Source organism: Cucurbita pepo, chromosome LG19 (assembly GCF_002806865.2).
Source record: "Cucurbita pepo subsp. pepo cultivar mu-cu-16 chromosome LG19, ASM280686v2, whole genome shotgun sequence".
Classification (NCBI taxonomy): Eukaryota; Viridiplantae; Streptophyta; class Magnoliopsida; order Cucurbitales; family Cucurbitaceae; genus Cucurbita; species Cucurbita pepo.
The window spans coordinates 7,773,672-7,788,631 of NC_036656.1; the positions used below are offsets into that span (position 1 = coordinate 7,773,672).

A 14,960-nucleotide genomic window follows, 5' to 3' on the forward strand; every position below is an offset into this window, starting at 1 on the left:
CCCCCCCACACACTTATAGTAGGAATTCTTAAGTTGGTTAGAGTCTTAGCTCGTATTTGATAGTCTAGATGTGCATTGGAGTTCTGTTTCTAGACGGATTTCTTGTCCTCATTGAAATCTAGCCAGGAGTCCTAATTTTCTCAATCTATGGTGAGGAAGGTAAAGGTTATGAAATCTCTGATCTTGATTTATTTATTTTCCATTAATTTGAATCTACTCACCAACGATTTCAATTCCCAACTCAATTTTTTCCACTCTTTTAGCCGTGCTATAGTGCCAACGCCATCTTACATTTTGTTCCCTTTCAATCCTCTTATTTGACAGTTGATGGAAATCTTCGTTGTGATAAATGGCTGAGGAGTGATATTGTAGACTCAAAAGAAACAAAAACATCCTCATGGTTCAAGAGATTCATAGGGAGGGAGCAGAAGCCAGAAGTAACCTGGCCATTTCCCTTTGTGGAGGGTAGATTGTTTATCCTCACACTACGTGCAGGCGTTGATGGATACCATATTAATGTTGGGGGTCGGCACTTGACTTCTTTTGCCTATCGCCCTGTAAGTATGTAGAGAAGAGGAGGATGCAGATAGCTATTTCATCTTCTGTGAATATTCATTCGTGTTTGATGTTTTTCTTACTGCTGCAGTTGGTATAGATCATCTCTCCCATGCTGTTTTAACATTTTCTTACATCTTTGTTTGACTTTCATTTAGGGATTTACGCTTGAAGATGCAACTGGATTAGCTGTTAAAGGAGATGTAGACATTCATTCTACATATGCTACATCTCTTCCTACCTCTCATCCAAGCTTCTCTCCCCATCGAGTTCTTGAGATGTCAGAGAAATGGAAATCTCAGCCTTTACCAAAGAAATCGGTCTATCTTTTTATTGGTGTTCTATCTGCTACTAATCACTTTGCGGAGCGCATGGCTGTTAGGAAAACTTGGATGCAATCTTCAGCTGTGAAGTCATCAAATGTAGTTGTTCGCTTCTTTGTTGCACTGGTATGACTCTTGTGTTCATCCCTCTAAGGTATCTGTGTTCCATTTTTCTGGCAACAAAATCTATATATGCTATTTTCCACGGACAAAGGAATAGGTTTACATATGAAAGGAAAACAACAAGAAAGCATGCAATGGTTAGCCATGCTGGTTCACATTTTTTTAAAATAAGAATTTATGAACTGCGCTGCAATGTTGTATTGTAATCCTGTGAGTCGGATGTGTTCTTGTATCAACGCCATTGAAGCGGCGGTTCATATTTCTTTTCATTATTGTTATTTTGTATTTCTTCTCATGTATAATCTCGCCGTGTAGAATCCGAGGAATGAGGTCAATGCTGTGCTGAAGAAGGAAGCCGCATACTTCGGTGATATTGTGATCCTGCCCTTCATGGACCGCTATGAGCTAGTTGTTCTCAAGACTATTGCTATATGTGAGTTTGGGGTGAGTTTGCGTTTCCCTTCTTCTGTTTATCACTATTTGGATCTGTTTGACTTTAGTGTATGCTGTTTTTCATTGGGTTAAGTACTCCACTTTTCTCCTTGTAGGCTGTGAATTTGACGGCTTCATATGTTATGAAATGTGATGACGACACCTTTGTGAGGGTGGAAACTGTTATAAAACAGATTGAAGGCATTTCATCCAAGAAGTCCCTATACATGGGCAATCTCAACCTCTTGCATCGCCCTCTCAGACATGGAAAATGGGCAGTCACATATTTGGTAAATTGAAGAAAATTTGGCTATTTTGTGCTTTTATCCTACTTGTTGCATCCTTGGAATTACAATGGCTTGGCTAATCCACCAGTACTTCTAGATCACTTTCGTCAATCAAGAAATGTTTAGCATAGCATTGCTGCTTGAAAACTAAGATTGGCCATTGACATAACTCCTCCTAGGCTAGCACAAAGGAGGGCTTTTTCTGATGGAAAGAACTCGGTGTTGTTATTCATCAACAAGAGGGTATAAACCTATGGAGGACCGGGTAGCTTATTCGCTCTCAACCTGATTATCCCAATTCTCATCATAAAAATTGTGAGGTTTCACATCGATTGGAGAGGGGAACAAAACATTCCTTACAAGGTGTGAAAACCTCTCCCTAGCATACGCGTTTTAAAACCTTGAGTGGAAGCCTTAGAAGGGAAACCCAAAGATGACAATACCTGCTAGCGGTGGGCTTGGGCTGTTACAAATGGTATTAGAGGCAGGTTCCGGGCGGTGTGTCAGCGAGGACGCTGGCCCCCAAGGGGGTGAATTGTAAGGTTCCACATCGGTTGGAGAGGAGAACGAAACATTCCTTATAAGAGTCTGGAAACATTCCTTGTAAGGTTCCGCATTTCGAAACCTTTACGGTAAGCTCTTGAAGGGAAAGCTCAAAGAGTACAGTATCTCCTCGCCATTACAAAAATATACCCTCTCACAACACTTGCATTCTCTAACATTTCCTTCCCGACTCTCTTTCATTCCTATTTCTCATCACTTAATTAAAGTACAAAAGTCGGCCCACCTAACCCTTTCCTTTAATATACATTTATCACTGATGGCCTATCACTCTCTTTACACCTTTTAAACAAAAAGCTTTGAACAATCCTTTTTGTTTCCTTTTTCATGCCAATGACTTATTTCCATGTACGGTAACAGGAATGGCCAGAAGAAGTGTATCCTCCATACGCCAATGGCCCAGGATATATCATTTCCATTGACATTGTCAAATACATTGTGGCTCAACATGAAAGCAGGAGCTTGAGGGTCAGTTTGAGAATACAAGCCTCGATGTCTCTGTTTGTTTGTTTGTTTTATACCGCTTTTGTGTATTAACTTGATGTTTTTGACATGAAAGATATTCAAGATGGAGGATGTGAGCATGGGAATGTGGGTCGAGCAGTTCAACAGTACGGTGGCGATCGTTCAGTACTCGCACAGCTGGAAATTCTGCCAGTATGGGTGCATGGAGGACTATTTTACAGCACACTATCAATCTCCAAGGCAGATAATTTGCCTGTGGGATAAATTAACGCAGGGCCAAGCTCACTGTTGCAACTTCAGGTGACAATTTCCCACAATTTTTACCCGCTCTATTTCTACCTGTGTTTATTGTTCAGTGTTAGCGTTACAAACTGTGATGCATGATAACTCTTAATTTTTTTTCTTCTTCTTTTCTTTTTATGTTTCATCAACAACAATTTTCCTGTATAGATTATAATGTGGAATGGGAATTTTGATATGAGGTAGCATGATTACTCCTCTTCTTATTTCACTTTCACCCCAACTCTCGATGATCTCGTAATTATTTTCATTAAATTATTTTCATTATACGAGCCAGTTTCACATGTTTCATCGATTTTTTTAATTTTTATGCCTAATAAGTCCATTACTTTTGAATTCTAAAGATTTTAGATATGCCATGTTATAAAGCAAAGGATGATAACGACTCACCAACTCAATAAAAATGTAATATATTAAGGGGTATAAATTTGTCACAAAAAAAAGAGGTAAAATAAATAAACACGAGCAACTAGAAACAATACTTTTTGGCCGATCGATTTTAACATTCAGATATTCGAATTTCTACCCGTACATGTCATTAAATTAAAAGAAAAAAAAAAAGAATATTTTCTTGTTTTTGCTTTTGGGAACAATCTTAATTTAAAAGTTTTGAGGAATTCAATGTTGGGAAGGATAGGATAAGATGAGCAAATTGCAGAAGAAAAGGATTTGATTTGAAGTAAAGCCTTAAATCTTCTTTTCCTCCCATTGGATCTTGGAATTACATGGGTCCCATCCTTCCCAATCAAATTTGGGGGAAATTTAATATACATTTTTCATTAATTTCATTATATTTAAATACTACTATTAATATAATTTTAAAGAAAATTAATATATCAAAATTCACAATTTTCAAATTAATCTTTTTTCCCTTGAAGTTTAGCATAAATATTTCACCAAGTTATAATATATTTTTTTAACGGTCCTTGAGGATATATTATAAACTAAAATTTTATTATAAAAATTGAGTAAAACTAGATATTTAAATAACTAACTAACAAACAAATAAATATATGTGTCGAAGTGTGTTCGCACGTGCCGGGACCATGTCCGACGTGTCATTTATCAACTTGCTTTTGTTCCTCCGTCGTTGCCGACACGACACCCGTCTGCCTTGCTGGATCTCATGCCGTCCTGGCGCGTAATCCAACTCTCCTACTGGGTCCCGCTTTACTGTCGGCAGCTCCGGCGCGTGTTCCTCACGACCCCCGCTGCCAAACAAAACGGTTTCTACGCGGCAGTTGGATGCGTCGTTAACATTCATATCGGGACCACTTGCTGCCAAACACAAGCGTTCCCGCGAAGAAAGATCTCCACGTGGCGCGTCCAGCGCGACGGAAATAGGGACGTGGCTGATATTTGTTTTTTAAATTTTATTTGCAGTCACGGAATTTTTATGATACTTAAATGAATGACAAAAGTACCCTTTATTTTAATAACAAAAAGCGCTTAATTAAATAATTTTTTTTATTTAAAAAAAAAAGCATACTAAATTCCACCGGACGTTATGTTACACAATAATTATTTGGCTGCATAATCAATGTCATTTGATTAATTATTATAATTGTAATTATGTGAAATAAAAATATCAGTTTAAGATTTAACTAATAATTTGTGTAAATTAAAACTTCCACAACTAATTAGAAAAATACATAATCAAAATATTAATTTAACAAAAAAAAAAAAAATTTTCCATTTAATTTAAATATTAAATACTAAATACTAAATATAAAGTAAAGAATTTTATTTAATGTGCATATTCCAAACTTTATTGTAATAGAAACTAAAAGAATATATATAAAATGGGATATACCTTTTCTGAAATAGTTATTTTTAATGAATTTATATTTAATTTATAAATGAAAATTAAAACTTTACCTCCAACAATTTTGTACCAATTTTAAAAATAATTAATTAAAAAGTTAAAAATAGATTTATTTTTCTGTTTTTTAATTGGGAAAATTGAATTAAAAGTGATTTTGGATGGAGCCGAAGCACTGATTCCAAAATGGAAAGAAAGGAAGGTGTTTTTGGTAATTTGGGAGTTCTCCCGAGCCCTGTCCCATCGTCTTCAATCCTCTTCTTTCCCGCTTATCCGCTTTCACAGTGCTCTCTCTGAGATTGAAAAGCATTGAAGAAAACGATGAAACACGGATCCAACCCCACAACCAGCTACCACCAAATCATCCAAATTTCATTCCAAACCCCACAACCATCCAGATTTTTATTCTCTCTTTCTCTCCTTTCCCTTCTTTTAAGCTCACTCTTTCTCTATGACAATGCCATTTCATTTCCTTCCCTTATTCCTTATAAACATCCCACCCAACCACCGTTTTCCAACGGTTACTTTATCCCTCTCTCAATGACACAGAAAAGAAACGGAAAATCCAGCAAATAAACCCTTTAAATTTGCCTTTACTTGCATTCTTCTGCGAGTGGTGAGGTTTCTGGAGGTGGGTTTTTCCAGATTCAGCCAGGAGTTGAAGAGATTGGCGTTTAGAGACAGACCCAGATGGATTTATCTTCGTTTTTGACGTCCTTAGGGACGTCTTTCGTGATATTTTTGATTTTGATGCTTGTTTTCGCTTGGCTTTCTTCAAAGCCTGGCAACCATGTCGTTTATTACCCGAATCGAATCCTCAAGGGTCTTGATCCTACCGGCGGGTCGAGGACTAGGAGCCCGTTTGCTTGGATTCAGGAAGCTCTGTCTTCTTCTGAGCAGGATGTGATCTCTATGTCTGGGGTTGATACTGCTGTGTACTTTGTGTTTTTGGCCACTGGTTTGTTCTTATTTCTTTCTCGAACGTTGCAGTTTCAATTCGAATCATGTTCTTGTGTGTTCATATTGTTTTAAATGTTGTTTCAGTGCTGGGGATTTTTGTGCTGTCTGCCGTTGTTCTGCTACCAGTTCTTATTCCAATTGCTGTCACAGATGATGGTATTAAGAATGCTAAAATGATCAATAACCAAACCGTTGAGACTTTCAGTGAACTTGACAACTTATCCATGGGAAATATCAATGTAAGCAACGCTAACCACGTTTGGACTAGAAAATGAAGAACAAAAATTGATATTGAACTGGGGGCTTGGCCTTTATGTTGGTTTGGTACTCAGATTTGAGTTTTGACTTGTTTTCATATGCAGCTGCGGAGTAATCGGCTATGGGCCTTCTTATTAGCCACTTACTGGGTTTCCTTTGTGGCATATTACCTGACATGGAAAGCTTATAATCATGTCTCAGCTCTGAGAGCTGAAGCTCTAATGTCTCCAGAAATAAAGGCTGAACAATTTGCCATTATTGTTAGAGATATCCCTCCTGTTCCTGAAGGTCAAACTAGAAAGGAACAGGTTGATTCCTTTTTTAGGAAACTTTACCCAGATGCATTCTATCGCTCAATGATCGTCACAGACAACAAAGAGGTTTGTTCATCATTTCAACTCTCTCACTTTTGCTTGATCTTGTAGTACGTTTTGTGGTTCTTTTCTGGTTGAAATATACTTCTCTGTGGGATTTTTAAGAAATTTTTTGAATTGTATCTGTGAATTATATTCAAATAGTTTTGAATTCTTCCACGTTATTCGATTGTCATTCATTCTTCCAGGATTGCTTGTGATTCAGTTACTTACATTTCACCGAACACTGTTTGATTTGAACTTATCGCTACGAATAGAGTTCGTGTTGTATCCACATATCTTAATGTTGAATGTTAAGCAGGTCAATAAATTGTGGGTGGAATTGGAAGGGTACAAGAAGAAGCTCGACCGGTCTGTAGCGGTTTTCGCAGCTTCAAAAACAGAAGCCAAGCCAGAAGGTGTAAGACCAGCACATAAAACTGGCTTCCTTGGTCTTGTTGGGAAAAAAGTTGACAGCATAGAATTCTACTCCGAGAAGATCAATGAGCTTGTCCCAAAATTGGAATCTGAACAAAAGGCTACTCTTAGAGAGAAGCAGAAGAACGCTGCTTTAGTCTTCTTCAATAACCGGGCAACCGCAGCTTCTGCAGCTCAAAACTTGCACGCACAAATCGTTGATAAATGGACTGTTCTGGCAGCTCCCGAACCCGGCCAGCTTATCTGGGCTAATCTTTATATAGATTTTATTCATAGACAAGTAAGACAATACATCGTGTATGTCATCGTCGCACTGATGATTCTCTTCTACACGATTCCGATTGCTGCAGTCTCTGCTATTACCACGCTCAATAATTTAAAGAAGTATCTGCCATTTTTGAAGCCAGTTGTGAACATAGGTGCACTCAAGAGTATTTTAGAAGCGTTCTTACCTCAATTAGCTCTGATTATCTTCTTGGCTATGCTGCCCAAGTTGCTTCTCTTTCTATCTAAATCTGAGGGAATTCCTTCAGTGGGACATGCTGTGAGGGCTGCTTCTGGCAAGTATTTCTATTTCACTGTGTTGAATGTTTTCATTGGAGTCACTTTGAGTGGTGCATTGTTTGAAACCTTGGAGACCGTCCAGAAGAATCCTAACTCTCTTGTTCCCTTGTTGGCAAGTAGTCTCCCAGGCAGTGCAACTTTCTTCCTTACCTATGTGGCTCTCAAGTAAGCTCCCGATTCTTAGATCCTTCAATTTTCTTGTTCGGTTTTTAACTCTTGTCGATTTCTTTTGACCCGTTCCTTATATATGCATGTATGTAATGATACTCGAATTGAAACGGTTTACACATATTGAGACCATTGGTAGTAGTTCTAAATGTCTAATGGTGTAGATTAAGAACCTAAAAGTAGCAATCGTCGTTTGTGAGCTGATTTTGGTTCTGTTTTTGTGCTTGTTTGTTAGGTTCTTCGTCGGTTATGGTCTCGAACTATCTAGGATCGTTCCTCTTATCATATTCCATTTGAAGAAGAAATTCCTTTGCAAGTGTGAAGCTGATGTGAAAGATGCCTGGACTCCTGGAGATCTTGGTTATGGGACTAGAATACCTGGTGACTTGCTCATTTTCACTCTAGTCCTCTGTTACTCCGTCATAACACCTCTGATTGTCCCGTTCGGCGTCATATATTTCGGTCTTGGATGGCTTATTCTTCGCAATCAGGTAAAGTAAATCGATCGTCAATTTTGTGCCTTATGATCATTGTTTTGTTTGTGTTAATGTTGGTCCTTGTTTTCCAGGCCCTAAAGGTTTATGTTCCTTCCTATGAGACCTATGGAAGAATATGGCCACATATATTCAACCGTATAATCGCGTCGCTCTTGTTGTACCAACTTACGATGTTCGGTTTCTTCGGGGTGAAGAAATTCTTCTATGCTCCAATCTTAATACCACTCCCCATAATCTCCCTGATATTTGCCTTCCTTTGTCACAATAAATTCTACCGAGCGTTTGCTGATACCGCCCTTGAAGTCGCTCGTTATGAGTTGAAGGAAGCTCCCAACATGGAACAAGTGTTTAGATCTTTTGTTCCACCAAGTTTAAGCTCTGAGAAGGTTGATGATGACCAATTTGAAGATGCACGGTCGCAGGTTTCGAGATCAGGATCGTTCGTTTAAATACGAACTTGCGCCATTCTTGCTTTATTTGTGAATCTTGTGTGAAAATTAGGTGAAAAATGTTGATAGTTTAGAGTAGGGAGAGATCAATAAGTTTAGATTGTGATTATTGTATATGTCACATTGTGTTTATGGTTGTTGTTTCATTTGGTTTAGTTTAATAGCCATGAGAAAGGTAGGTGATATGTGTTCAAGAAGAATGAATTATCCATAGCAATTCTTCATTTGTGTACTTAATGAAATCGAAATAGTGCTATTTTCTTCCTTCAAATTTTGATGAACATTCATTGATTCAAGTTTTGAATGCGTATTGTTTAAGATTTGATGAGCCTAATGAATCAAATGAAAGTAATTGGAGATAATTGAAATTCTTTCGATTTCATCTATGTATAAATTCAACCACTAAATTTGTAACTTTAACAAACTATTTATTCTTTTTCATGGAAAGGGTTTTGAAGTTGTGGCGTGTGCGCTACAAACAAGATTGAATTGGGAGATGGAGATTGGAATCGCCTTCGAAGCATCCCACTTAAACCACTGCTAAATCCTTACTTCCCGACGGATGATTTCTCTGCAAACGCTTTGACAAGCAATCCCAGTCGATTGTTTTCAACTCTCAAGAGCGGAATCCTGGTGGGTTTTGATTTTGATTTTGATTTTGATTTTGATTTTGATCACTGCAAGATGCCTTCGTCTTCTCTGTTTTTCGGACCCCCGGAAATGGTTGTCAAGAATCGCTTTCTGGGTTTCCTTATTTGGCAGTCCATTCCTTCAACCTTCGTCTTTTTCCTCTTCAAAATCTTCGTTTCAGCCATTTTCTCTGTTTCTGGTAGCAATTCCTCGAGTGGAACTAGCAATCCATCAGCCCCTTTTGCGTCAATGTTCACTGGATTCTTCACTTTTCTTACATTTCATCTCTCTCAACTCCTCTTCTCTGCATCTCTCTCTCTCCTTGCTTCGCCTCAGCTCGAGCGCCCTGCCGCGCCGCTTGAGCTCACTTTTGGACTCGTTCGGTTTCTCGTAGTTTCAGGCGGTGACAATGCTTCATCGACGTCGGCGTTCAATGATTTTCGCCGTCGTGCTACGGTTTCGTTATATTTGCTTCTGTTTGTAGTGGCAACTGCGATTTCAGGTTCCTTGGCGGCCGTCTCTATATGTTGGGGGAAATCGGACGGTCTCAGAAGTGCTTGGCATACGGGTCTTTCGATGGGACTGATTTATGGCGCTTTCTACGTTTACAACAAAAGATGGGTTCTAACGTTCCCAATCATACAGGTTAGTTTTTGTTCCTTAGTTTGTAATATCCATCACCATCATTTTCATCTTCGTTGAATATCATCGCAAGCTGAGTGTTGGCTATCTATGCATTCATTCTGTCATTCTTGCCCCAGTTTGGGTGATGTTTCTTGATATCAATTTTCATGATGTTATATTATAATGTGAAAGTGTGTGTGTTCTTGCATGTTTGAATGTTGAGCCATTAAGTTTCCAGTTGACTGATTTTCAAATGGTTTTTCTGAACAGCGTCCCCCATTTTTCAGCTTCAAGATGGGTTTTCCTGCAGCTACCAGATTGGCTTCCAAACTTTCTGCTGCAGCTTTCCTGTTTTCAGCTGTATTAATGGTGCTTTTGCCTGATCAATTTAAGAGAAATGTTACAGTCAGGAAGTTCATAGCTAACCAGGCCATTATTTTCGTTGGGAGCTTTGCAATATTTCTTTCTTGGGAATTGACTCAACACTTGCATCAGGTGAGTCTGTTCTTCATATAATGTATTTTGGGTTTGATACTCAAAACCAACTGTGTTTATGGTGTCATAATCTCGTTCTCGTGCTGTATTTCTTGATCTGTTGCTTAAATATGTGGGTTGATTCATTATATTGTTCCTCATAATTGCGTCGGTGTTGCAACAATCGTTACCAATAGGATTGTAAGGCCAATATTACTGAACTTCATTCTGGCTCAAACAACACTTTTTAGGTCTTTAAGCTATATGTGTAACAGCCCAAACTTACCGCTAGCCGATATTGTCCTCTTTGGGCTTTCCCTTGTTGGGCTTCCCCTCAAAGTTTTTTAAAATGTGTATGTTAGGGAGAGGTTTCCATACCCTTATGAAGAATGTTTCATTCTCCTCCCCAACCGACGTGGGATCTCACAATATGATTCTAGAAGCATTATGCTAAAAAATCATTTACTTGAAACTCTTTGACTCGAGACATTTGACTTTTGTCATCTTGTTTTCAGTTGTACAAAAAGACGTCCCTTGCCGAATTGACAGCATGTTACGTTAATTCAAATATCCCATCCGTCCATCCATCTTAACAGTCAAGAAAATTTCTTTAGATGGGTTAGATTCTTACCAAAAAAATTCATTAGAGGGCTAGATACTCCATTCCATCTAAATTTCTTTTGTTCGGTGGTTTTCTATTAAAGATGTTTTACTTCTAATAGATGTTACTACTTTCATGAATGGCCCAAGCCCACCATTAGCAGATATTGTCTTCTTTGGACTCTCTTTCAAGCTTCCTTTAAAAGTTTTAAAAATGTGTCTGTTAGGGAGAGGTTTTCATACTCTTGTAAAGAATGTTTCTATTCTCCAAACCAACCAATGTGGGATCTCACAATTAATCTCTTTTGTTGTGCCATTAAGTACGGTCATTTAACATTTCAGAACAAAACATTTGTCATGTTAAGACAGCTTTGCTCTTTATATTGTTCCTCTGCAAGTATGTCTTGCCAGCTTTTTGATTATTTACTGTGTGTAGGTCCTGCATACCAAGAGGTATGCGTTTGCACCTCCAAAGGGATCTGCAGCAGCAGAAACAAATCCCAGTGAGTACCTCTTTGCAGCTTTAGAGGACAGCAATTCAGGGTCTCTTTTGCAATATCTTGCATTTCTTGATCTCTGCATGGTTTGTGAGAACAATGTGGATATATGGAGGAGAGCTGCATTTTTTGAAGAAACAGGTGAGACATATAAGCGAATTATATCCATTTCCTTGAAGCCTTTGGAGCAATTTGCACTGAACTTAGGCCAAGGTTTGGAAGGTGCTGTGGACATTACCTCCCAACTATCGCCAAAGGACTCTCACTTCAACGTAAAACAATTCGAAACTCTTAAAAACTTTCAGGTTCTTACGTTGTTTAACCTCGAAAATTAACGAGTTTACTGCGAACATCATCTGTGTGGCTATTGAATGTTACTGATCCTGCTCCCTAAATTTTGCAGTTGTATGCATGGTGTGCTCGAACAGTTTCTATGTTGACTGCACGCTCACATGCAGAAGATCGATTCGGTGTTGCTCAACTCTCTGGTAGTAATGCAACTGTTATGTCAACACTGTTGTCTTGCCTGCTTGCTGTTGAAGTGTTGATGGGTAAGAAAACGACTATACAGTCTTCACACGGTTTATTCGGCCCGGCTAGTATTAAATGGGCAACGTCAAGTATTGGAAGAGTAGATGCTTCGGTTGGTAAAAGGAAAAGTGGTCCGCTGCATTCGAAGGCATATGCTATTGCGAACGTATTGAGGGTGTCGATCTATGTCGTCGTTTCTGCATTCCATAACGAGATGGTGAATAGTGCCAAGTCCGGTGTTCTTGAGAAAGATTGGATCACTAGTGAAAAGCCCCTTTATGGTACTCGTGAGTTGCTTCTTCAGAAATTGCATATTTTCTTGGACTTTCAAGCTTAGATAGAACGGCGATTTCGATTTCGATTTCATTTTCCCCGTCTCCGCCCCGTCGAATTATAGCGAATCACTTGTGAGGCAGTTTTGTTGTCTTTGATTCTGAAGAGTTAACTGAGCTGGTAAGTTTGTAGTTCATTGCCTTTCATAAACACCAATCTTTTACTTGAATCTTTGTCTTCTGATAACACTTTGAATTTCATATCTTTTAGAGACAGGAAATTAATTAATTGATTAAATATTGGTTTAAATTTAATTAATTTCTCATAAAATTTCAAATTCATTTACTAGTTTCCATGCGATTCAGATTATGCTGTGAAATTATTATTATTCACATCTTAAATATAAAATTTTAAAAAATAAATCACATCTTAAAATTTCAAATTAGGAGCCTTCAAATTCTTATTTTAATAGATAAGAAAATTAGTACAGATATAAGTAGAGTAATTGGAGTGAATATCTCATGAAAAGTAAACAAGAGAACCAGTTTTGTTCATTGAGTTCTTCTAAATCCCAATCTGATAAGCCTTCAGTTAATTACGGCTCACCATGTGCAGCCTGTAAACTTCTAAGAAGAAAGTGTCTTCCAGATTGCATTTTTGCGCCACATTTTCCAGCAGACCAGCTTCAGAAATTCCAAGTTGTTCACAGGAGTGTGCATTTTTGAGCTATGATGTACGCGATGAAGCTGTCGACTCTTAGGTCTATGAGGCAGAGGCTTGGCTGCATTGGCCTATGTGTGGCTGCATCCGCTTTATTTTAATTCTTCAAAAGAGACTTGAAGATCTTCAAAACGATCTCTCAGTAGCTCGAAGCGAGCTTTCAACTTACATGCCATCAGAAACACAAGCTGCATATGTTCAGATTCCACAGCCGTTGCATGAACCTCGAGTGGAATGGACCGAAAACCCATCAGAGCTTTGGCGCGATCATCGGCCGAACAACGAACAACGAACAATGAACCAAATCTAACGGCTCCTGTGATTCCATTGGCATCTGGAAGGAAAATAATGAAGTGAATGAACTTAGTAGTTGAATATTAAGTTTGAAAAAGGGGCGGGGCATAATTCAGTTAATGCAATTCTGCGGTAAATGTTCTGTGTCATTCAGAAACCAGAATGATAAACAAAAAAATAGATTTTTGAATTTGACATTTCAAAGCAAACAAACAGAAGACAGCATAATAGTGGTGTAAAGACCTGGTTGAGGTACTGAGATTTCAGCAATCTCAGCCACAAGCACAAACATGGGCGCTTTTGATAATTTGGCTGAAGGAGGAAGATCAAGGAAACTTAGAACTCAAGGACACAATGATACAGCCTAAAGAACAGATCTTGTTCAAGTAAGGTCCTAGGGAGATTAGGGATCTTTTAAAACCTTATGATTGCCAATGTGTTTACAACACTAAGAGAGCAGTGTCTGTATATGTAGAGCCACTGACTTTCAAAGTTCTTCCAAGTGATCATCTCGTAATCAAAAGGGTTCCATGAAGCTCTAATTGATATGCCACTGTTTTTAAACCTCACGAGACAAACTTCTCAACGTGAAGCTCTGATATCACAGTGAATTATAGTATATGAAGTAGGACTCATATCAAATGCACAAAACCAAAAACTGCAGCATGTATAAGCAACTGCACAGAAATTGTAGACGGCCTAGTTGGAATGAACTTGGAGCTGAAACAGGGACGCGTATGGAAAGAGCTATACCAAAAACGATCCTGTTCGTCCAGAATTACGTCTACGACATTTAAAACTAATAGAATCCAACTAGACAACCGAAAATCAAATATCAGACAATGATTGCAATTAAGAGGGAACGAATCCCTTCATAAGCCACCAATATCAGCTGAATTTATACAATTCAAAACGTATACATAAATTGAACTAGCATTACCCCGTAGCTATCTTGGCCATAAAACGCTTCCAACTGCTTGCATGAGTATATCTAAAACCCAAGATTGACAGAAATACAAGTAAAACATACCATTTCTGCAGAGATCTGAGAAATGTATGGCACCGGATTTACAAGCAAGCTAAGAACATTCATTGACCAGCAATAGAAAAAAAAGAACACAAAACAATCATCCGTTACCTGCTAAACGTAATCTTCATCATCCAAAGCATAAAAGTATAATTTCCCTTCGCATCCTTTTCTGTTTCTTAAATAATTACGGATTCAAAACCACTTTTCAACCTAGAAACAGCGACGACCAACAAAAATTTATTATCCTCCAATCATCGGAAATAAAAACCTAAACCTCGATGTCTTTGAAATTGGAGCCCATGGCTAGTTATGAACAAAATTTCAACGAATTCACAGGATTATAACTAACATTTGAAAAAGATGGAGAAAACAATCACCTGCATAACATTAAGAAGATGAATCGGTAACAAGAAACCCGGACGGCCCGCGTCGGTGAAATACTGAGGTGGTCGAAGGGAAAATTTTATGGCGACATCAAGAGATTCTGTAGTATTTAGATTTTAAGGCGGCTTTATATTCAAAAGTTTACAATCCCTAATCAAAACATCAAAATGGGACAATTTTTTTTTGTTTTTTAAATTTTCAAATATATAATATATTTATTAAATATACAATTTTAGTTTTAAGAACATATAATATACTTTTTAAAAAGAGAGCGTAAAATTGAAAATTTCCAAATATCTTATAAATAATTGAAAAAAAAAAAAAAAAAAAAATCTAAAATTTATAATC

At 37.9% G+C, this 14,960-nt stretch overlaps 3 protein-coding genes and 1 long non-coding RNA gene across 6 annotated transcripts in view; 3 read left to right on the plus strand and 1 right to left on the minus strand.

The window, feature by feature from the left end:
- The window catches only part of LOC111781349 (hydroxyproline O-galactosyltransferase GALT2-like), a 5,163-nt gene extending 1,906 nt beyond the window's left edge, over positions 1-3,257 (plus strand). The window contains exons 2-7 of the mRNA XM_023661887.1: positions 325-557; positions 714-1,004; positions 1,317-1,445; positions 1,550-1,723; positions 2,642-2,749; positions 2,841-3,257. Coding sequence (XP_023517655.1) covers positions 325-557; positions 714-1,004; positions 1,317-1,445; positions 1,550-1,723; positions 2,642-2,749; positions 2,841-3,050 — 1,145 coding nt within the window. The 3' untranslated portion in view covers positions 3,051-3,257. The remainder of the gene's footprint in view (positions 1-324; positions 558-713; positions 1,005-1,316; positions 1,446-1,549; positions 1,724-2,641; positions 2,750-2,840) is intronic.
- A 1,947-nt stretch (positions 3,258-5,204) lies between these two features.
- On the plus strand, positions 5,205-8,811 carry LOC111781278 (CSC1-like protein ERD4). Its single transcript, XM_023661781.1, has 6 exons — positions 5,205-5,826; positions 5,913-6,067; positions 6,191-6,466; positions 6,762-7,606; positions 7,845-8,100; positions 8,178-8,811. Exons 1-6 carry the CDS (start codon positions 5,559-5,561, stop codon positions 8,553-8,555), a joined length of 2,178 nt encoding a protein of 725 aa, XP_023517549.1. The 5' UTR covers positions 5,205-5,558; the 3' UTR covers positions 8,556-8,811.
- A 126-nt stretch (positions 8,812-8,937) lies between these two features.
- Positions 8,938-12,872, plus strand: LOC111781279. Of its 3 annotated transcripts, XR_002812963.1 has the most exons (5): positions 8,938-9,830; positions 10,080-10,304; positions 11,320-11,685; positions 11,784-12,364; positions 12,800-12,872. XR_002812963.1 is itself a non-coding variant. In XM_023661782.1 (4 exons), the coding sequence occupies exons 1-4, from the start codon at positions 9,240-9,242 to the stop codon at positions 12,246-12,248; spliced, it is 1,647 nt and encodes a 548-aa protein (XP_023517550.1). In that variant the 5' UTR covers positions 8,938-9,239; the 3' UTR covers positions 12,249-12,430. The 3 variants fall into 3 exon arrangements, 2 of the variants coding, with proteins under 2 accessions (XP_023517550.1, XP_023517552.1); XM_023661782.1 differs by lacking the exon at positions 12,800-12,872 and having other exon boundaries at positions 11,784-12,430; XM_023661784.1 differs by lacking the exon at positions 12,800-12,872 and having other exon boundaries at positions 11,320-11,652; positions 11,784-12,430.
- On the minus strand, positions 12,616-14,787 carry LOC111781280. Its single transcript, XR_002812964.1, has 3 exons — positions 14,606-14,787; positions 14,337-14,438; positions 12,616-13,238 (listed from the first exon to the last, which is right to left on the minus strand). It is a non-coding gene; the product is annotated as an uncharacterized LOC111781280 (long non-coding RNA).
- Positions 14,788-14,960: the final 173 nt, after the last annotated feature.

Coding starts and splice junctions, on each gene's coding strand:
- LOC111781279 (XM_023661782.1), top strand. CDS start 9,240: ATGCCTTCGTCTTCTCTGTTTTTCGGACCCCCGGAAATGGTTGTCAAG. Junction 9,831..10,079: donor TAACGTTCCCAATCATACAG/GTTAGTTTTTGT, acceptor TTTTCTGAACAG/CGTCCCCCATTTTTCAGCTT. Junction 10,305..11,319: donor TGACTCAACACTTGCATCAG/GTGAGTCTGTTC, acceptor TACTGTGTGTAG/GTCCTGCATACCAAGAGGTA.
- LOC111781278 (XM_023661781.1), top strand. CDS start 5,559: ATGGATTTATCTTCGTTTTTGACGTCCTTAGGGACGTCTTTCGTGATA. Junction 7,607..7,844: donor CTTACCTATGTGGCTCTCAA/GTAAGCTCCCGA, acceptor CTTGTTTGTTAG/GTTCTTCGTCGGTTATGGTC. Junction 8,101..8,177: donor GGCTTATTCTTCGCAATCAG/GTAAAGTAAATC, acceptor CTTGTTTTCCAG/GCCCTAAAGGTTTATGTTCC.